General features: G+C 35.0%; 1 protein-coding gene across 15 annotated transcripts in view; it reads right to left on the reverse strand.

Annotated features, from left to right (window-relative positions):
• LOC6043265 (protein groucho) overlaps positions 1–23,478 on the reverse strand; it is a 384,958-nt gene that overhangs the window by 48,963 nt on the left and 312,517 nt on the right. For 9 of the 15 annotated variants that reach the window (XM_038265213.1, XM_038265218.1, XM_038265217.1 and 6 more), the window contains 2 exons: positions 3,248–3,385; positions 2,882–2,917 (listed from right to left, as the gene is read on the reverse strand). In XM_038265213.1, the coding sequence (XP_038121141.1) occupies positions 2,882–2,917; positions 3,248–3,385 (174 nt within the window). The remainder of the gene's footprint in view (positions 1–2,881; positions 2,918–3,247; positions 3,386–23,478) is intronic. The other 6 variants (XM_038265226.1, XM_038265221.1, XM_038265219.1 and 3 more) reach the window with 2 other exon arrangements.

A 23,478-nucleotide genomic window follows, 5' to 3' on the forward strand; every position in this document is an offset into this window, starting at 1 on the left:
TTCGAAAAAAATATTTTTGGAATTTTCAAATCAAGACAAACATTTTAAAAGGGCGTAATATTGAATGTTTGGCCTTTGTGAAATGTTAGTCTTGATTTGAAAATTCCAAAAATATTTTTTTCGAAGAGATTGGAAAATTTCACAAATGTTTCATATATTAACATTGAAAATCGGACCATTAGTTGCTGAGATATTGACGATAGAAAATGGTGGGTTGTTTGGGTGAAACTTAGAAAACATCAATTTTCCTGTTTTTAAACCTTTGCATTGCAATATCTCAGCAACTATGGGTCGTATCAACAAAGTCCAAATAAGCAAAATATAGAGAATTTTCTCAGCTTTTCAAAAATATTTTTTTCAAAACTGGGCAAACATGTGCACTAATTTAAAAAAATGAAAAACTGCGACTATTTTCAAAAAAGTCACTATGGCTATAACTTGAAAACGGTGCACTTTATCAAAATTTCAGTAAAGTACTTTTTGATTGCAAATTTGATTTTACATCGAAAAATGAAGTTGAAAATTTTACGACCAAAATTTCGATTTTTGAAAAATCAGTATTGATTAAAATTCATAACTCGGTCAGTGATTTTTGCACAACCTGAAATTTCTGAAAAGTTGGCATTTTATGTCTTCTAAAACATATCAAAAATAAAAAAATTAAAAATAGTGTTTTTTGTTAATCAAGTTTTAGTGATAAAAGTTAAATAAAAAATCACCAAATTTTACCGTGTATTATTTCCAGTGTAGTCCGTATCCATACCTACAACTTTGCCGAAGACACCAAATCGATCAAAAATTCCTTCAAAAGATACAGATTTTGAATTTTCATACATCATTTTTGTATGGACAGCTGCCGAATTTGTATGGAAAATTATATGGACAAACTAATGATGCAAAATGGCTTCTTTGGGCATACCGAAGGCACCAAAAAAGTTTCAGTCGGATTAAAAAATACAAAAAAAATCGAATGACCGAAATCCTAGAGAACTGCTCTAAAGTACCTTTTGATTTAAAATTAAAAATTAAAGTTAAAAAAAATTTGAACTTTGTTCACCATAAAAAATCATGATTTGGTGAAAGGTTTTTTATTCATTCTGTAATTTTCTGAAAAGAAGGCAAGTGTTATAAAAAATAACCTAATTTTATTCCGTGTCAGCTGTTGAAAACTCAGTAAACTTTTTATACAAATTTGGTAAAATACGAAATGTGCTTAAAAATGACAATCATGTCGAAAAACTCTGTTTTTTTATATTTTTTATGTATTTTGATATATTATCTTTAAATAACCGGAATTTGAAATACTTTTTATTCCTTCATATTTTTAATAGATAAATCATAAAATCTTGTAAATTATTTTAACAGAAACTTAAAAAAAATATTACTTTACGTTGCTTTTTGCGTTAAATATTTAAAAAATTATTCACTTTGTTTTTTGATGACATTTGTGATATATATTTAAACAATTTTAATTCAATTGCCCATGCATCACAACACTGAGGCAAAATGGCTCGAAGTAGTTTTCACTATACAGTTAAAAACAAATTTTAATTTGGAAGGTCTAATTTTGGACGTTTGAATATTACTTCTTTAATGTTGTAATTTTACCTCAATTTAGACAAATCTTTCTGACATAAAATATGTACCCCTTCCCAGACGTAATATTACCACGATTGTTTTTGCTGTGTAGTCATCAATAGATGATACTTATGTTTTTGAACATCAGCAGTTTATTTTGTCTCGCTTCAACGATTTAGATAATGAAAAACTTGATCTTAAAATTGTGTAAATTGTTTAGAAAAAGTAAACATCTTTCAGATAGAAACTGATGAAAAATAACTAATTAATTGTTATTTAAAATAAAATTTGAATTAATTTGTTTTTTTAAAGTACATTCTACACATTTACCTGCGAGTTTTGGATGTTTTGAAATGGTTTTGATATCATACGAGATATATTTCGAAAAAAAATCCCCGTTTATCGCTACAGGTAAGCAGTTGACTGTTGCATTTGGTTTGATTTGATTTTTAATTGACTTTGAACAACATAGTTTTATCGGTTAAATTCAAAACACTGAAAACATTTTAAAACAGACCGAAGTGCAACTAAAACAAAAGAAAAAAAAACGGTTGAAACAATTAAATTAAAATTATGATTTATATCCTTCCCCACCGTGCCGACCGTATTGTGGCTTAAAATAATCTGTGGCAGTTATGTTGCGGTTTAACCCGGGAGTGAAGAGCGAAGGATAGCCCCGGGGACGACGGAAAGCTCGGGATCGGAATAAACTTCCTCACCTCCCGTCCTCCCACCATGGGATTGGGAAGCCTTTTGTTTCGACATCTACCGATACGATCAATTAATGAAAATAATGAACATCACCAGCGCCACGGGGGAGGGAATAATCGAGCGCCAACAATGGAAATTAAGCCGCCGGAAAGTGTGGGCCGAGATTGGGCTGATTAATTTGGACACGCCGGGCGCCGGGCGAAATTAATACAAAATGCTCTGGATACTTTGTTGCGGTAGAAGGGAGGGGGAGGGGGGTTGTTAAGGGGAGGTGCATGGATTTATATTAAGCACACGCGAACAACATTGAAAATGCAAATGAAACACGAAACAGTGGTGGTGTTGATTAATTAATTGGCATGACTTAAACTCAACGACAACGAAAAGTGATTAACACGGTGCGGCAAAATTGTGAATTTAATTTAATGTTTTTTTAGTGTTTGTAACCAATTCGAGGATGAGACAGTTAAACATGAGCAACACAACATATAAAAAGTACATTAGATGAGTTTGATTTTTAGTTCAAAACGAGGAATTGTGCTTTGATGTTTGGTTTGAAAAAAGGGAAAAGGCATTTTTTCTATTAACTTACTAGAAGTTGCTGAATTCCCTGCTGTTGATGTTGCTGCTTGGTTGAAGAAACACGATTTTGTTTTTTTTTTTTTGTATATTTTGTTTGGTTTGGGACGCGCGGAAATAGAGATTTGTTCCAAAAACGGGGAAAAAGAGAGAAAAGAAATCCATTTTAGCAAGAACGGACGCGATGGTTACAACATTTAGGGAAGTTTGGTTCAACTTAAGAAATACTAATATGAAAATCATCACAAAAAATATTCGCTAAGCATTCCTTGGCAACCGGCAAAAAGAACCGTCTATTTGAGCTAATCAAATCAAGTTCAGGAAACGCAAAACCAAAGAAAAATATTTAAAAAATGATTCACTTGTCAAAAATACTCACCCCGATAATCGCGTTCAGCTCCGGCATCGTGACCTGCTTCGCCCGCTCGACGGCCTGTGCCACCTGCTGCTGGTGTTCCGTGGCCAGGAAGGGCAACAGCTGGCCAATTAGGGCGTTGAGACGTTTGGCGATTTCCGTCTGGAAATGAAGGGGAAAAAATAGGTGGTTAGGAAGGTTACTGCAAATCTAGTTATTAATTTTCCTATTTTGTAAACATATCATTGAAATACAAAACATTATTTTTAACAGCAAAATTGTTTAAAATCATTGACTCCATGTTTGTGTATTGTAAATAAATCGTTGTTGTTTGGCAGTGTTCCAAGATTTTCAAAATGTTATTGAAATATTTGTGCAATGAAATGCGATATTAATTCCATCAATATTTCCAACTAACATTTGACAAATCAAACATTTTAATAGAAAGAACGATATTTTTTGACAAGGTTGCCATATCTTCAAAGTAAATTACTCATCGAAATAAACTTTTTCAAACGGTTCCGAAGTCATTTTGACGATAATTGAAAACAGTTGACTTTCAAAAGTTTGATAAATCTCACTAAGTGGCGATATTCTATGGCAGGGCTCCCAGTTTTCAACGGCAGGGTTTCCAGTTTTCAAAATTATGATTCAACGACAGTTTGCTTAATACCTGCTAGTGAATGGACAGTAAAGACTTCATCCATAAAGTACGTCACGCTAAAATCAGCCAAAATTTACCCCCCCCCCCTCCCCCCCTTTGTCACGCTTTTCCTATACTTATAACATGCAATGCACACTTGCTCAGACCCCCCCTCCCCCCTAGAGCGTGACATACTTTATGGATGACGCCAAAGAAGTTGTTTTCAAACATTACTTAATTTTCACTTCGGTACTCATAACTTTACGCAGTGCTGCCAGATCTTCAATTGATTTTCATATTGGATAAAAATTCCCCTGAAAATATGCTAAATATTAGTTTTTAACGTTCTTGAAGCAATTACAAATACATTGTAACGGATTTATCTCTCCGCTTTTGAAACCACCTTTTTCTCTAAATTTTGAAGGCACAAATATAAATCAATTAGAAAAATGATTTTTCCAAGGAAAAAAAAACATTTGCAATCAATTGTAACTAAGTTATTGTATAAATTTGCCAGTAGTCCAGATCGCAAAAATAAAAAAAAACTAAATTAATCCACCTATGTGGTTCATGCCTTCCTCACTTTTTACCAAAATGGGTATATGAGTGGTTTCATCATTTTTTTATTAGAACCAGAAAAAAGAACACAATGTATAACTTATGTGGGCATAACTCGAGACAGGGTTGCCAGATCTTCAATGTTTTAGACTCATTGGAAAGGCCTTTCAATTACCTAACCAACGATGGGTCGGATGATGGATCCAGACATAGTTTACATACATTTAAGTGAGATCCGGCTTCAAAAAAGTACATAAACATCACTTAAGTGGTCATAACTCGAGACAGGGTTGCCAGATCTTCAATGTCTTGGACTCATTGGAAAGGCCTTTCAATTACCTAACCAACGATGGGTCGGATGATGGATCCAGACATAGTTTACATACATTTAAGTGAAATCCGGCTTAAAAAAGGTACATAAATATCACTTAAGTGGTCATAACTCGAGACAGGGTTGCCAGATCTTCAATGTCTTGGATTCATTGGAAAGGTCTTTCAATTACCTAACCAACGATGGGTCGAATGATGGATCCGGACATAGTTTACATACATTTAACTGAAATCCGGCTTCAAAAAAGTACATAAATATCACTTAAGTGGTCATAACTCGAGACAGGGTTGCTAGATCTTCAATGTCTTGGACTCATTGGAAAGGCCTTTCAATTACCTAACCAACGATGGGTCGGATGATGGATCCAGACATAGTTTACATACATTTAAGTGAGATCCGGCTTCAAAAAAGTACATAAATATCACTTAAGTGGTCATAACTCGAGACAGGGTTGCCAGATCTTCAATGTCTTGGATTCATTGGAAAGGTCTTTCAATTACCTAACCAACGATGGGTCGGATGATGGATTCGGACATAGTTTACATACATTTAACTGAAATCCGGCTTCAAAAAAGTACATAAATATTACTTAAGTGGTCATAACTCGAGACAGGCTTGCCAGATCTTCAATGTCTTGGATTCATTGGAAAGGTCTTTCAATTACCTAATCAACGATGGGTCGGATGATGGATCCGGACATAGTTTACATACATTTAAGTGAAATCCGGCTTAAAAAAGGTACATAAATATCACTTAAGTGGTCATAACTCGAGACAGGGTTGCCAGATCTTCAATGTCTTGGACTCATTGGAAAGGCCTTTCAATTACCTAACCAACGATGGGTCGGATGATGGATCCAGACATAGTTTACATACATTTAAGTGAAATCCGGCTTAAAAAAGGTACATAAATATCACTTAAGTGGTCATAACTCGAGACAGGGTTGCCAAATCTTCAATGTCTTGGACTCATTGGAAAGGCCTTTCAATTACCTAACCAACGATGGGTCGGATGATGGATCCGGATATAGTTTACATACATTTAAGTGAGATCCGGCTTCAAAAAAGTACATAAATATCACTTAAGTGGTCATAACTCGAGACAGGGTTGCCAGATCTTCAATGTCTTGGACTCATTGGAAAGGCCTTTCAATTACCTAATCAACGATGTGTCGGATGATGGATCCGGACATAGTTTACATACATTTAAGTGAGATCCGGCTTCAAAAAAGTACATAAATATCACTTAAGTGGTCATAACTCGAGACAGGGTTGCCAGATCTTCAATGTCTTAGACTCATTGGAAAGGCCTTTCAATTACCTTACCAACGATGGGTCGGATGATGGATCCAGACATAGTTTACATACATTTAAGTGAGATCCGGCTTCAAAAAAGTACATAAATATCACTTAAGTGGTCATAACTCGAGACAGGGTTGCCAGATCTTCAATGTCTTGGACTCATTGGAAAGGCCTTTCAATTACCTAACCAACGATGGGTCGGATGATGGATCCGGATATAGTTTACATACATTTAAGTGAGATCTGGCTTCAAAAAAATACATAAATATCACTTAAGTGGTCATAACTCGAGACAGGGTTGCCAGATCTTCAATGTCTTAGACTCATTGGAAAGGCCTTTCAATTACCTAATCAACGATGTGTCGGATGATGGATCCGGACATAGTTTACATACATTTAAGTGAGATCCGGCTTCAAAAAAGTACATAAATATCACTTAAGTGGTCATAACTCGAGACAGGGTTGCCAGATCTTCAATGTTTTGTACTCATTGGAAAGGCCTTTCAATTACCTTACCAACGATGGGTCGGATGATGGATTGGAACATAGTTAACATACATTTATGTGAGATCCGGTTATTTGTGAAAACACATTTTTATACATAACTTTTGAACTACTTATCGAAACTTCAAACAATTCAATAGCGATGTATGGGACCCTAAACCAAGTCGAATGCAACTGGTTCGATCAAAATCGGTTCAGCCAGTGCTGAGAAAACTCAGTGAGAATTTTGGTCACATACATACATACACACACATACACACACACACATACACACACACATACACACACACATACACACACACGGTTGGGCGCGGTTAAACCCTCGCATGGACTCATATGTATGTAGAACAGGAAATGGTTCTAGCACCCGGCATGGATCCTGTAAGTAGACTAGTGCAGAAAATGCAACGCCTCCCCCCGAAGTTATACCGAGAGGTGGTCCCGGGGGGAAAAGGGCACGGCGTTCAAGGACTGGTTTAGTGGGTCGGGAAAACTCTTTTGTTTTTCCAACCCCACACTACCTGAGAAATGAATTCTCAGGTGTCTGATTGCAGATTCCGACCCTGTAAAAAAAAAAAAAAAACACACACACAGACATTTGTTCAGTTTTCGATTCTGAGTAGATATGTACACATGAAGGTGGGTCTAGGAGCTTTTAATAGAAAGTTCATTTTTAGAGCAGGATTATAGCCTTACCTCAGTGAGGAAGGCAAAAATGGAAAATGGATTTTCCGAAAAATGGTGAAGTTTTGGAGCTTTGGTGTCTTCATGGCAACTCATGGTTTGGTTCAAAATTAGGGTGGTTCACGATAAGGGTGATTTTGAAAATCCAACTTTCCAGGAATTTTTGGAATTTTTTTGTCTTGTAGAAAGTTTTTGAGCTTGCTAATCCAAGCAACTTTGTCGAAGACACCAAAATTTTATCTAAATTTCACGCCTTCTACGACCAAATTAAGACAAAGCATCTGAGCAAACCTTCGAAAATCAGTTTTTGAACGTAGCAGTTCAGGGCTTAGTTTTAGAGAAAAGTGATGTTGGAGGCAGTTTTAGAGCTCTGAAAAACGAACATTTTTATTATTTGGCAAGTCAATTTGGACTTAAGGGTCGTTACAGTTACAGCCATTTTAAGGTAAAAAAGTTGCATTTTTAAAACGAAAAAACGCAGGCCAAATTTTAAGCGCCAGGTTTCATTTGATAGAGGAGATCTAGCACTATAAACGCCGAAAAATCCCAGGGGTATTTTTCAATAAACTCAAGATATCTTCATTCTAGAAGGGAAAAGTGTATGGGACCACCCTAATGAATTTCGAAAATTGTCCAACTATATGTTTTTCCATGTAATTTTGCCTGCTAATCTGCCTTCAGAATTGAGCCAAAGTTTGAAAAAAATCGATTTTTGGTCATATTTCAAGTTTCTATACAAAATTATCATAAAAACCCAAAATATGACCAAAAATCCATTTTACAGGTACACAAAGAGTTTTTTTTAAATAGTAATATTTGAAGCCTAACATATCAATTTTCGTTTCCTTATTTTTTTTTTTGTAATTCGATTGGGTTTGAAATGCAACTCAAACAAATATTTTTTTTATCTGAATTCATTTGCTTTTGAATGATACTTAAAAATATTTATATATTTTTTCGACATTGCAGCAAAAAATATTACACAATACTTTTTACATGATAACAGTAGTGCTTCTGCTATTTTGTTCAAATATCGAAGAATTCGTAAAAATACTTTTTCGTCAAACGTTAAAATTTCGCGATTTCTAAGATTTGTGGTCCCAAAATTATTATGTTTATATTTTTGTTACTTAGTCTTAATTTTCTTTAAAAGATGCAGATAAAAGATATAAAACAAGTTTATAGTAATGAGTCAAATTTAAATAATTTATACGAGAAATAGTTTTTTCTCAGTGTGTGATAATTAATTGATGAAAATATATATAAAAAAATATTTCTCAATTTGGATATAAAAATAAAAATAGTAAGTAATTTATTTTTGTTTTGGTGAAACTTTTAGCAACTTTAACTGTAGTTGATTGGTTGCTGTTAAAGCTACCAAATTATGTTTTTTTTCTGTCACATTTCGACCCCCTGGTTCAAGATAAGCTTTCTTAAAGATTCAGCAAAAGAGAAAAAAGACAAGGAATCCAAGAATATTTACCATCTTTCCACCTAATTTACCCCATAATCCCACCCCTTGACCTCCCCATTTTCCTTCCAAGCTCAATTTTCTCAGTTCAAAGGCCGTACCGTGTTTTCCTCACATTCCCCACTTTTTATCTCTCCCCCTCTTTAAGTTTCCCCGACCATCACCAGCACCACAACCATAACGATCGCCACTTTTACCACTTTTCGTTTTATTATTTTTCAATCAAGCTCACCCTCTGGGGTTCTTCCTCCTTCTCACCCTCCACCAGGAGACAGAAGAAAAGCGACGCGCAAAAAAGTTTCCACTTAATTTTGCTTCACAAGTTTGCTCAAACCCTCCCCCCCTCCCTTTTTCTCCTTAAGATGAGAAGGAAAATCTGCCCCCCCCCCGTGTTAAAAGACCCTTCCTTTTTAGCAGCGCTTTATATAAATGGAGAAAGAAAAAAAGAAAATCGGAAGCAGCAACGGAAGATCTTTTTAAGTCGCTACAATTTTCTTCGCTTTTTCCAGCAACTTTTTCCGGAGCAACTTGAGACTGCCGAGGAGGGATGGGACTCCGGAGAGAGCAAATAAAATAAGAATCGATTTTAAGGACCGTAAAGTTGCCGGCTGAGAGTCAGCTGAGTTTTTATTTTCGGTATTTTTTTTGTGATAATTTGTGCAACTTTTATATTGATTTTACATAAATTTTTTTGAGGACTTTTTTTTCTTTGAGTGTAATGTTAAATTGAGTGGATTTGTTGACCGATCCCAATACTTTTCCAAGCATCTTGACAAAAACTTTTCACAGTAACTGGGTGGTACTGTGACACAAAGGAAGGGGGAGGGTGACACTCCCGGAGGGAAATAAAAATTTATCATCTTTTACTTTTTGGTCCAGACGACCCCGCCGTCCTCCTTCTTCAGCAGTAAGTCAACCCAGCAATGTAGCAACTTTTTCGGGTCCTTGCTGGCAGCATACAAAGACTGTTGGCAGATTTTTCGATATTTTTCCTTGTTTGAAATCTCACACACACACATACGCACACACTTGTACAATGCTGTGAAAACATTTTTGCTGTTTCGCTTTTGGGGTTTTCCGTGAAGAGGCGGCGGTGGAATGGGGCGACTTTGGGCCACTTGTAAGTTGGGTGTGGGAATATTGCCTTTCAAAAGTTTTCTCTACCGAAGAGTTTGCTCGTGTTCAAAGGGGGGTGAAGGAAGGGGGGTGGAATTGAGACTTATGCATTCTGGAAGATTCATATATTTTATTCAATGAATTTGTAATTTTTTTGGTACTGTCTTTATATAAATTTGTTCATTGTTTTATCTAGTGTTTTGAACCAAAATTTAACAGTCAAATTTTCAACATTCCAAAATTCAACTTTTTTTTTACTGTCTTATCTAATATTATCTAAATTCAACGCACAGCTAAAAAAGTAGTAATCCAACTGCATGTAAAAGGCCTGGGTGTAAAATAAATATAGCATTATTCTATGCAATTTTATGTGATTTTACACCCTGAAATATGTAGCCCATCAGTATGGGAAAGCTACATGACCGAAATGTCAAGCTCATATATGCGTTTATCCTATCAGCTTTTCATCGGTCTGATGGCCAAGTGGGGTAAGGCGCCAGCCCTTACTGATGGTGCTGGGTTTGAATCCCGTCGGTTGCAACTTTTTTTTGTGTTTGCAAAAATTTTACATGCAGTGTGTAATATTAAGTGTTTATTTTGACGAAGGTGATGTGCATGCTTTTGTATGCGATTTTACCATCGGATTTTTTGCTGTGCGTTTTATACTGTGTACATTTTCTAAAAATATATTAGTTTATTGTTGTAATTTAGTGTATTAATATACAGTCTAGTCTCGATTATCTCGGAAAAAATATATAATTAAAATGATACCAGTCAATCTTAAAAAAATGACAAGTTTAGGATCTCATGTTTTACATCAACAAATATTTTACAAATAATCTTTATGTTACTACCGTCAACTGGGGAAAATAAGTACTACAGACAAAATAGGTACAGGACATTTTAGAATAATACATTAAAAAAAAGGTGTAATAACTGTTTTGTTCTATTCCTGTTTTAACAGAAATTAATCAAAATTTTGTTCAAACAGCTGTCTTAATTCGTTTCTTTTGTCCCGTTTTGCTCCAGATGCCGGTGTTTGGTGAGAATTAATTGAAAATAGTTTTTTTTCAAGTTCTAATTCTTAAAAATCTTTAAATATAATACCATGTCTCTATTAGAAATAAATAAAATATTCAAAGTGCAATGCGCGGATCTGTAAACTAGTATTTTAACAATTTTCCCTAATAACCAACATAAATGCTGATACATATATGCCAAACACAATGCATTAATTTTTTTATCGATTACTAAAGGAGCTATTACACTACCGCAAACAAACAAACAAACTTGCACTTTTGCGTGTTTGAAAGTTTGCGTCAATCTCGCAGACAAGGCAAAATGTGTGCTGGCGGACGTTTGTACAACCAAATCCAGGCAAACAAACAAAGCAGGCAAACTGTCAAAAAAATCGAGTTTGTTTGTTTGTTTGCCGTAGATTAATAGCTCCTTAATTATTCAACTGTTCCTTTAATCCCACAACCAAGTCTGAGTTGCAGACTGAAATTTGTTTTTTTCAATTTCTGGAATTCTCGGAACAAAATATAAAAAATCCCGGGATTAGGAAATTCCCGGTTTAGGAAAAATCCCAGGCATTTTATCCCGGGACTTCCCGGGATGGACGCACTAAAAATAGGGTTGCAGAACTAGTTTTTTTTTCGAAGATTTTTATTTTTCCCGTGTTCAGGGGTCATTTGGATCACCATTTGTTCTACAAAAAAAAACTTTACTTTTCTTGTTTAATGTTTTTCTTGTTTTATTTTTAGTATTTTAATTGACATTGATCTTTTTAGTTTATGTTGGTAGTTGGCCTTTTCTTGTTCTTTCTTATTTTTCATGTTTTTACAGTCACTTTTTCAATTTTCTGCTTGTTTTCACATTTTTTACTATAGAATGGCAACATCAACATTGAAATTGGTTAAAAAAAATGCTTAGAGGCATAGTCTGGGATACTGCAAAAAAAAAAAGCTGCATACTTACTTACTTAAAATGTAAAAAATGTTAGTTAAAAAACACAGCCAAAGTTGAACCCTAAAAAACTACATTTTTTTAAACATTGGCAAAGTCACATAAAACTACTCAAACTTCCAAACGTTAAATTTTCAAAAAAAATAAGAGTTCATCTTTTCAATGCTGAGCAGTTCTCTAGGATTTCGGTCATTCGATTTTTTTTGTATTTTTTAATCCGACTGAAACTTTTTTGGTGCCTTCGGTATGCCCAAAGAAGCCATTTTGCATCACTAGTTTGTCCATATAATTTTCCATACAAATTCGGCAGCTGTCCATACAAAAATGATGTATGAAAATTCAAAAATCTGTATCTTTTGAAGGAATTTTTTGATCGATTTGGTGTCTTCGGCAAAGTTGTAGGTATGGATACGGACTACACTGGAAAAAAATAATACACGGTAAAAAAAATTTGGTTTTAGAAGGCATAAAATGCCAACTTTTCAGAAATTTCCAGGTTGTGCAAAAAATCACTGACCGAGTTATGAATTTTTTAATCAATACTGATTTTTTCAAAAAATCGAAATTTTGGTCGTAAAAATTTTTCAACTTCATTTTTCGATGTAAAATCAAATTTGCAATCAAAAAGTACTTTACTGAAATTTTGATAAAGTGCACCGTTTTCAAGTTATAGCCATATTTAAGTGACTTTTTTGAAAATAGTCGCAGTTTTTCATTTTTTTAAATTAGTGCACATGTTTGCCCAGTTTTGAAAAAAATATTTTTGAAAAGCTGAGAAAATTCTCTATATTTTGCTTATTTGGACTTTGTTGATACGACCTTTAGTTGCTGAGATATTGCAATGCAAAGGTTTAAAAACAGGAAAATTGATGTTTTCTAAGTTTCACCCAAACAACCCACCATTTTCTATCGTCAATATCTCAGCAACTAATGGTCCGATTTTCAATGTTAATATATGAAACATTTGTGAAATTTTCCGATCTCTTCGAAAAAAATATTTTTGGAATTTTCAAATCAAGACTAACATTTCACAAAGGCCAAACATTCAATATTACGCCCTTTTAAAATGTTTGTCTTGATTTGAAAATTCCAAAAATATTTTTTTCGAAAAGATCGGAAAATTTCACAATTGTTTCATATATTAACATTGAAAATCGGACCATTAGTTGCTGAGATATTGACGATAGAAAATGGTGGGTTGTTTGGGTGAAACTTAGAAAACATCAATTTTCCTGTTTTTAAACCTTTGCATTGCAATATCTCAGCAACTAAAGGTCGTATCAACATAGTCCGAATAAGCAAAATATAGAGAATTTTCTCAGCTTTTCAAAAATATTTTTTCAAAACTGGGCAAACATGTGCACTAATTTAAAAATGAAAACTGCGACTATTTTCAAAAAGTCACTTAAATATGGCTATAACTTGAAAACGGTGCACTTTATCAAAATTTTAGTAAAGTACTTTTGATTGCAAATTTGATTTTACATCGAAAATGAAGTTGAAAAATTTTTACGACCAAAATTTCGATTTTTTGAAAAAATCAGTATTGATTAAAAAATTCATAACTCGGTCAGTGATTTTTTGCACAACCTGGAAATTTCTGAAAAGTTGGCATTTTATGTCATATTACTCTAAAAAAGAGGTAATATTCAACCTCTCAAATTTTCAACATTCAAAAATTCAACTTTTTTTCTGTGAAACTGTTATTTTATTTGGTGGTATTGGCTTTAAGAGAGAGGACAAAAACTGATTTTTTTTGAATTTGTGGCAAAAGGTATCACAATATGTCTGATTAATGACCAAAATTATCATTTTGTGAAAATAAACCAAAATATAACTTAATTTAGAAAAATTTTCAAGTTTGTAAAGTTGAAATTGTTACAAAAAAACGTTTCTATTAGGTGGTTGGTGCCTTCCTCACATTTGAGTGTAATGCTAGGTAATGTCTGAGATCCGGCCTCCACAAAGTTCATAAATAACACTTAAGTGCTTATAACTTTCGATAGGTTGGTCAGATCTTCAATCTTTTGAACACGTTGAAAAGGTCTTTCAAATACCATTCTAAAAATGTATAACATGACGAGGTTTCTTACAAAAACCACCCTTTTTACCATGGCTGTGTAGTCGGAGTCGGAGTCGGAGCCGGAGTCGGTGGAGTCGGGTCTTTTTGGGGACCTGGAGTCGGAGTCGGAGTCGGAGTCGTCAAAACTCTAATAGCTGGAGTCGGAGTCGGAGTCGGCTAATTTGTATGAGCTGGAGTCGGAGTCGGAGCCGGAGTCGTAAATTTCTGATAGATAGCTTGCACACTTTTTATTGAGCTATTTATCACTCTATTCCAGTTGAAAACGCTTTTAATTAGTTTTAATTGAATGTCAAAGTTCTGTGGGAGTTCGCTGGAATAAGATGCTGTTAAATAAAATGGTCCAATTTTTCAAACAATAAAATTCAAATTTAGTCAGAAAATTGTTGTGCTGAAAATGCGTTTTTTAATACTCAAAATACAGATTAGGTGTCGGAGTCGGAGTCGGAGCTGGAGTCAACAAATTTTGGAAAGCTGGAGTCGGAGTCGGAGTCGGCTAGAGTTGGTTAGTATGAGAAAATGCACAAATGATTAAAATTATTAAGCTATTAAATATAAATAGATTTATGAGTTCAAGAACAATATTAATGCGAATTTTCGATTTCCAGTACAAAATGTAAAAAATAGCATTCAAATTTGATATAACTCAAATTAAATTTTAAAGTAGCTTTCAAAGAATTTGTTCAAGGTTTTGTTTTAACATTGTTTTCACTCCTTGATTGGTGAGAAAACTTTGCAGGGTAGACAAAGACTTGGATTTTTTTTTGCAGCTTCGATCGTAAGTCAAAGTGCTGATAAGTTCAAATTAGGTGCCTGTTGGAAATACATGGTTTTTCTTACAAATATTTATCGATTTTTACAAGATCGTCATTTTTAATTATATAAAAGTTTTATAAAATTAATAAAATAATCGAAGGTGGAACAATATTTTTTCATTATGTTTTTTTTATGAGTTATTTATCCTTGTTTCAATTAATCACACTTTTAAGCTGTCAGCTACACTGCTGCATGGATCAAACTACTACCCAGAAACAATAAAGTTCACAAACATCAATTAACCCAACTCCCGCACGTGGGCACAGCCAACACACCCACACAAGTACCCAAATTGGCCGCAAACCAAAACGAAAACAACATTATTGACGGGTGCGGTGAAGCATCGCATAATTATAATCCGCGATCACGCCCACCACCAACTTCTGACTGGGTTGAGGGAGCAACTCAACTGATGTAATTAATCGGTACCGAAATAAATTAAACTCATCGACCAACCCCCCCATCAACAACGCACCCAATTGATTAAATCTGTCCCCGAGGCAGCGAGCACCCCCCCCCCCCCACAAATTGTAACTCATTTCCAACCAAACATCACCATGGCGGCGTGTGGGCAAGTGTGAAACGATAAAAATTAAAAATAAATAAAACCACCTCATTAGCTGCCGATTTCGTTCGCTGGGAGGGGGTGCCACCCTTTTTTGTAGCGAGAAAACCTTTTGAGAGTGGCTTACAATTTCTGAAATAAACCTGACTTTTAAGTTACAAACTCAATGTCTCAAAGCAACTTAAAACTACAGTTATTATAAATCAAGGCAAATTTAATTGATCCAACTATTTATTACCCCGGGTAACAATTATCGGCCCCGCCAGAAGGGGGCTCCAAAGAGGGTGGGTTGGCCCACGCCCAAACGATTCGATTTTCAGATTAATTTTCCCACTTTTACCCCGGCCGGCTTTCAGCTTGTGCCGGCGACAGCAGCGGGGGTGCGGTGGTTACAGAGTGTGGTTTGTGGAGTTTATATCACTCGGATGAAATTAATTTTGCGACGGTGAAACTGCGAGGCGAGGCACAGTTGGTTAAGCCGGTACACGTGTCGAGTGGGCTTAACGAAAATAGGACGTTTATTTTGGAGTGAAAAAGGTTAATTGGTACGTGGAAAACTGCTCGGAAAATATTTTCAAATGTTTTCAGAAAATTACAATAAAAAAAAACAAAGGAAAGATCTTAGGAATGCAAAGCAAAAGATTCGAAATAATTGAATCTAGGTTGAACATCAACAGCAAAATTAGATCCTAATTGAGACTTTTAAAATATTTTGAATTTTTGTTAATACAATTAATGTTTGCTTTTTTTTTCTTGGGGGCCTAAAAGGGCGTGGCAGACAGCTGGAAACTGACAGAGGTCAATAGATGTAGTAATTAGACAATCCTTAAAAAATCCAGTCTCCGCCATTACAGCATACTGTCCACTGCCCTGATGCTCCCGCCCCATTCCCAGGCTTTGATTCTAACTACTACTAAAAAGGAAAATCATAGATAAGAAAAGGTCAATGCGGATGGAGAGCAAATCGAGCTCAGAATCCCCTCACAAAGAATGGTAGTAAGTGCCAATAAAAAAAAAATAAAAAACAATGAAAAATATGAAGAAAAATGAAAAGAAAAATGCGGATGGATCGATGATCCCTTCACAATGACAAAAAAAGAGAGAGATTGTAGGGAGAGCAAAAAAAAAAGAAAAGAAAAACAGGAATTAGAAATAGTAAATGCGGATAGAAAAAAAGTGGATGAAGCTAGAATTGTACCCCCTCTCACAAGGATATCAATGTAGAAAATATTCAATACACTTCTTTAATTAATTGAAATAATAATGACTACCTTCCAACCACCCACAGGAAATTTAAAATAAAAAAAAATTAAATAAATAAGTGGATGGAAAAATTATTGCATAAATCTAAAATGCTTTAATAAAAACAACAAAAATACAACCCTATGTTCATTTTCACGAATTTAGAAATGCATTGTAAGTATGAATATGGGATATTTTTAATGTAGGTAAAAAGCGGGCATATTGAGGGAGCGGCCGTGGCTGACTGGTCACGGTGTTCGCTTTGTAAGCGAATGGTCCTGGGTTCGATTCCCATCTGCTCCCAACGAGAAAGTATAGGAATTATAAATCTTGAAACTCTGAACATGAACGAAAAATCAAACTCGCTCGAGTCGGGGTTCGATCCCCCGTCCTTTGGATTGGTAAGCAAAAATGCTAACCACTAGGCCATCACGGCTTGGTGAGCTATGAATGGAATTAGGAATACTGTTACTATCAACTATATACGCGCTGGGTCCTTGTCCATTTGACAAGGGTTCGGAAGTTCTAAATAACGTTTGAACCCGATTGGTGCAAACGTTCTTCAGGGCGGGGCTTGTCGATAAAGCTGAAGTACCTCGCGCTCGGCTAGCCAGCGTAGAAATGGGTCACCGAAGCTCGGCAGAGCTAACACCTTCCAAATGCCTATGCGAGTTATTTGCATGTATAGAATGTAGATCTAAAAATACATGGAAACAACTCAATTTGTAAGAAGTGACCGCGTGGTCCCGTTTGGTTGGTTGCACACACACACACACAGGTAAAAAGCGGGCATATTGGTTTACCTTAAACATCAAATTCGTGTTCTGCGACCCAATTTTGGTCAAATTTGAATTGATGATTGCATGTTAAATTACAAAAAGCATTTTTTTTCAATTTTTCATCATCGCTAATTTGACCGCCATCTTGGATTAAAAAAATTAAAATCACTTAAGCGTAGTTTAGGGGTCATACTTAAATATGCAAAAAATCATGATTCGACTATCCGAAGTTTTGATTATCCGAAGTTAATTTTTTTTTGATTGCAAAATACTGAAAAAATTTAAAGAATGAAATTCCTGTAAATTGAAAACGATGCACTTTATAAAAAAAATCTGTTAAGTCATTTTTGAATGCAATTTTGAAATTTTAAACCAAAAAAAAATTACCTCAATTTTTTATGTAAAGTTGAATTTGTAATCGAAAAGTACTGTACAGATTTTTTGATAAAGGGCTCCGTTTTCAAGATACCATACATTCAATTAAATGTAAACTTTTGAAGTTTTTGAAAAAATCGAGATATTTTCATAACATAGCAACACCAATCAAATGGTTTAAAAAAAATCATGCACATCAAAAATCTGTCGCCAAGTTATGATTTTTTTTAAATAGTGATTTTTGGAAAAAATCGAAATTTTACACAAAAAAAATTGACCTCAACTTTCTAATGTAAAATTAAATTTGCAATCGAAAAGTACCGTACAGATTTTTTGATTAATGGCTCCGTTGTCAAAATATAGCCACCGAAAGTTTCATTTTAACGAAATATTTGCAGTTACTCGATTTTTAAAAATAGTGACCACGAGTAACCATTCCTAAAATATTTTTTTAAAACTTCAGAAAGTTTGCTATGAAATTGTCTAAGAGTCATCGAAGGTTGGACCTCTGGTTGCTGACCGATTTTCAATGTTAAACAAAGAAACATTCGTGAAATTGTTCGATCTTTTCGAAAACAATATTTGGAATTTGTTTGATTCAAGACTAACATTTCAAAAGGGCGCTATATTGAATGTTTGGTATCTTAAACGGAGCCCTTTTTCAAAAAATCTGTACAGTACTTTTCGATTGCAAATTCAATTTTACATAAAAAATTGAGGAAATTTTTTTTGGTATAAAATTTCATTTTTTTCCAAAAATCACTATTTTGGGAAATTGAGTTTTTGTGAAAAAATGATAATCAAAAAATCGGCGAAAACAATTCCGTGTTCCTATTTTTTCTCAATAGTCCTCAATAACATCTACTACTTTGCCGAAGACACCAAATTGATCAGAAAATTTACTCAAAAGTTACAGCTGTTAAAATATTTACGTACCATTTTTGTATGGACAACAGCCAAAATTGTATGGAGACTTGTATGGGTGAACCAATGACACAAAATAGCTTCTTTGGTCATAGGGAAAAAGTTTGAGTCAAATAAAAAATACAAATAAAATCCATTTCCGGTTTTGGTAGAGTCATGGTGTCGATCCAAATCCCAAAATAAAATTCCCTGACTTTTCCCTGACCTCTCCAGACGACCAAATTATTATTTTTTTATTATTTTTTTCTAACATATTGTTTGAAGATATTATGTATTATGGTTTCATGCAATTCTCCTTTTTAAATATTGGAAATCTAAGATATTAAAAAAAACTTATAATTTTTTTTATTTCAATATATTTGTTCAAAAAAAAATGGAAGCAAACGATGGATTCTGCAAAATCTTTCAAACTTTTTTTTTATTCTGTCAATGGTTTTTTTTAATCGAGTATCCAAAATAAGCAACAATAAAAATGTTCTATGTGTTTTCCTCTGGTGTTATCCATCCGTATATTTTTACCAGAAAAAAATATAATAATTAAAATTGTAGCAAATCAAGCAGCATTTATTTTCCATAAAAAAATTTAAGTTGAAGTTTTCAAAGAAAATTTTATGTTTTTTTCAAACGAATTAGGCCGTTTAAATATTTGAATGTTTTTTATAAAAAAATAAAGGTGCTTGAAACATAAACCTGGAAAAAGGTGTAATTTAGCTTTGAACGTTAAGAAAAATAGAAACGTTGAAAAACTAAGTAAAATATACATCTAAACGTGTACATGTGTACGGTTTGAGGAATATCTTGGTGTTTTTAAACAATGTTCGTATTTATAGTTAACGATTTTCTGAATATTTGAAAAAAAAATCTTCTTCAACAATTTTACATATACCCATTACCTAAAAATCTTTCAAAAATACAAAAAAACTGAAAATTGTGAAAGATTGAAAAATAAGATTGATCTATCACTAGGTTAGATTCCAAATTTAAACTCGATCTGACCACAAGAATTCTTCCTTGTAAGGCTTAGAATGTTGTTTTGGCAAAAATATGAAAAATGTAGTTGTACTTCTTAAACTCTTAAATCCTTAAATTCTTAAATTATCAAATTCTCAAATCCTTAAATTATCATTTTCTCAAATCCTTAAATTCTCAAATCCTTAAATTCTTAAATTCTTATTTTTTTTTAAATTCTTAATTTTTTTTCAATTCTTAAATATTATCAGGAATAAGGATAATTTAACTTTCTTCATTGAGTGTGAAAACCGCGATTTCTTAGAAGTTGTTACTGAAATAAAATTGAATTTTCCTCCGGAAATGTTTGTTTGTATTTTTCTAATTAGAGTCGTCGAAATAATTTTCAAAGAGAGATTTTTTGTAAAATGTATTAAGTATTGAGGATTTCTATGATCGCTCGATCCAAACTGAACTGATCTGTGTAATCTAAAATAGGGGCAAAAATTCGAGTTTTAAATTTAAGAATTTCAGAATAAAAAGTTAAGAATTTTATAATATTAGAATATAAGTCTTTTCGAATTTCAAAACTTTAGGATCCTTACATTTTAAAATTTTATAATATGACTATTTTTTTAAATTTTTGATTCTTCAATTTTCCAAATTTCAAATGTTTGCAATGCTGGAATTTTTTTCACAAGGATGACCTATGTAGCGGTTGAATTACAGTAGCTCAGACTTAAAGGGAGCATTTTCAAATTGCTGCGACATGAAGGTCTCAATGGTGATGGATGGACCCGAACAAGCAAAATTACTCACGGTGTCCTCAAGGGAAGAGAATCTCCTTCCGACAGTTACCTCCCATAAACTCTGAAAAAAATCTGACAAAGCTGAAAACAGATGAATTTTAGATTAAGAAAAAATTGAAGATTTTTTTCTCTGGTTTACTTTATATTGAACAAAAACACAAACCTTATTTTACATTAGTTCAGTTGTTTTGCAATCAGGCGTCATCCATAAAGTATGTCACGCAAAAATCGGCCAAAATGACTAAAACGATAGTTTTTCATGTAACATAATAGTAATTCTGTGATCGCAAAACAAATAATAAGAGATGATCATCATTGCAAAAAAAAAATCCTATATTTTTTATTATATAAACAAATAAAAATTATCAAAATGTTGAAAAGTTTGGCCTGGAAGACATTGAAATACCTCACAAGAGTAAATTTTCAAAAAAAAATTAAAATTTTTAAGGTCATTAAAATTCCCTGACCCAGCTTAAAATTCCCTGACTTTCCCTGACTTTTCCAGGTCAAACTAAAATTCCCTGACAATTCCAGGTTTTTCCTGACTTTTCCAGAAATCGACACCATGTAGAGAGCTGCTCATTGGAAAATTCTAACAGATTGTGTGACAGAGAAAATGTTTAGTATTACATCTAAAAATGAGAAAATTTACATATTTTATGGATAATTTTACAATAAACAAATAAACTTTTTTTTAACTGTTTACTCTATCTATAAATACCGATCTTTAAATATTAAGAAGAGCACTGGGTACTTATGAAGTCCGACGAACAAATATGTGCATTTTTGTTTGGTTAAAAATGGATGGTTTAATACAACCTCTTTTGTCGATGTAGGTTTACCTAAATTTATGAGGAAATCTTATTGATTTCACAAATTTTCAGTAAGGAAAAATCATCGTTGTCAACCACCTTTGGTGTCCAATGATCCCTTGGACTCACTCCTCCATTGACTATTTGGCAGTTAATTCACGGTCAATTTACATCCCCAGTTCTGCAAAGTCAAATCACCAACCAATAATCACCCCGTACACATTAGAACTGCCAGCACCCTGAAACCTCAGCTCAGTTGCAGCAGCCATTCCTCGCACAGACTAGGTACTCCCGAACGCCAATAGATCATGACGGGTACAAGTGCCCTCTAATTGGCAAAAATCCCTGCAAAACCCCCTCGCCTCGTCGCTTCGCAAAGTAGCAGCCCCAAAATTGGTCAGCCAATGCTTCTGCTGTCGAGTCATGTAAGAGAGTCCACAAAGAACAAACGATATCCCCCCCCCCTCGTCACCCCACTCCGAACTGTCTGTGGTGACCTTTTATGTCCCCGGCCGCTGTCAATGTTCTCTGGCGCAAAGTGCATTATGGCGTCCGAAAAGGACGCCACTTTTGGTGTGTGTGTGTGTGTGTGTGGACAGAGGACTATGCCTAATATGTGTGCAAGTTTGGTGCAGCTGGGGTCCTCTTTTATTGGAATTTGGAACTCTTACACCCGGCCCGGTAGCCCAGGGTGCACACAGAATCGATTTGCTCATATCACATGCACCGCAACCACTTGTCCGAAAAGGAGGGGGAAAGGGGGAGACGGGGGTCTAGGAACCGTAAGGATCCCCAGGTTGGAAGGCCTCACATAGTCTATCATTCGATTTTATATCGTTTCACACAGTGGGGTTCTGGGGCCTGCCATGGTCAGGACCAGCAGATCCGTCCGTTTTTATGAACGTTCTACAGCCCGGGTAGGGGGGCAAGCGGTTTCGAGCGGTTGCCAAAACCACAAACTGGTCCTTTAGAACTGCTTTTTAGATACCTCGTTCCTGGTGCCTCGAACAAAACGGTCATCATCGTCGTCGTGCTCATGGTAATGATGATGCGGTTCCTTGGTCCTCGGAACCAGATGATGCGATGACCCGAAATGGGTGACCAAACCAGTCGATTAGGGGACGTTTGGGTTCAACAGTGTTGGTGGTCAAATCTCATACTAAGGTACTGAAAGCAGCTATGATCCTGAGATATTCGAAAAGTCCCAACTCTCCCCTATTTTCGACGTGCATCACCGCTGCGTTGGACACCCGGACTAGATAGACTGCACTTTCGTCGTCCGAGTCAGGATGTGAAAAATCTTTCCTGCATCTCATCGCCGCGTGAACATTGGTCGTTGGTTTTCTCTGCTGAACAGAGTGTGTCTGTGTCTCCCCCCCCCCTCCCCCCTTTCCGTCGACACGTACACTAAACTGAAGCATGTTTCCAAAATTAGATGATTCCCTCCGTGCAACCCCCCAAAAGCAGACTTCTACTGGCTGGCTGTGGTGGCAAACATGTCATGTCATGCTTTAGTTCGGCAGCATCCTGCCATCGTCGTTGAAGTCAGAGCTGCTGCTGGCAACAAACGAGACTAAAACATATCAAAACACTTTTCGGTTTCCGGGTCGTTCCACGGTGGAGCCCAAAATTGGCCCTGCGAGGAACTCAGGTTGATTGTCAGGCCTGGTTGCAACCTTTAATGAAAAAATCTGAAAATTATTTTTCTGATTTTTCAAAACTTATACAAGTAGTAAACAAAGTTAAGTTCTTCATTAAAAAATGAAGTTGAGTCTTTCCAACCCTGCGTTCCCTTCCCCTAAAAGAAGGGCAACCCCAACCCCCACAACGGCCCACGTGGACACTTGGAACGAACGTGGTAGTGCTAGGCGAGGCGCTGGTAGGCTTTTGATGTAGTTTTTGGTTACAGAGGGCGTTCGGCCGGAAGGACCGGACTGGATCTCGCACTCGCGCCCTTTTTGGGATGATAAGCTGCTGCGGGGAGGTATTGGTTTCGAGAAGCAAAGAGTAGTGCAGAGTGTTATCGAATTTAACTTCGGGACATCGGTGCCGGCGATTTCTGCGAATCTCGGTGAATCTTAATTTAGTGATTCGCGATGGTTGGTGGGAAGTTTTGGTTAGACTCAGTGAAATCTTCTATGTTTAATAATAAAAGAATATTTAGTTTTTTTTTTTTAATTTTAATAGTTCGCACAGATTTTAACTATTATATCTTTAAATTTTAGGTGATGACATGAATTATTGTCATGCCAAATTTTGCTTCAAATGAAAATATATTTATAAAGGATCTAGAAATCAACCCAGCCCAATAAAGTGATCATAAAATTTG

Source organism: Culex quinquefasciatus, chromosome 3, assembly GCF_015732765.1.
Source record: "Culex quinquefasciatus strain JHB chromosome 3, VPISU_Cqui_1.0_pri_paternal, whole genome shotgun sequence".
In the NCBI taxonomy this organism is placed as follows: Eukaryota; Metazoa; Arthropoda; class Insecta; order Diptera; family Culicidae; genus Culex; species Culex quinquefasciatus.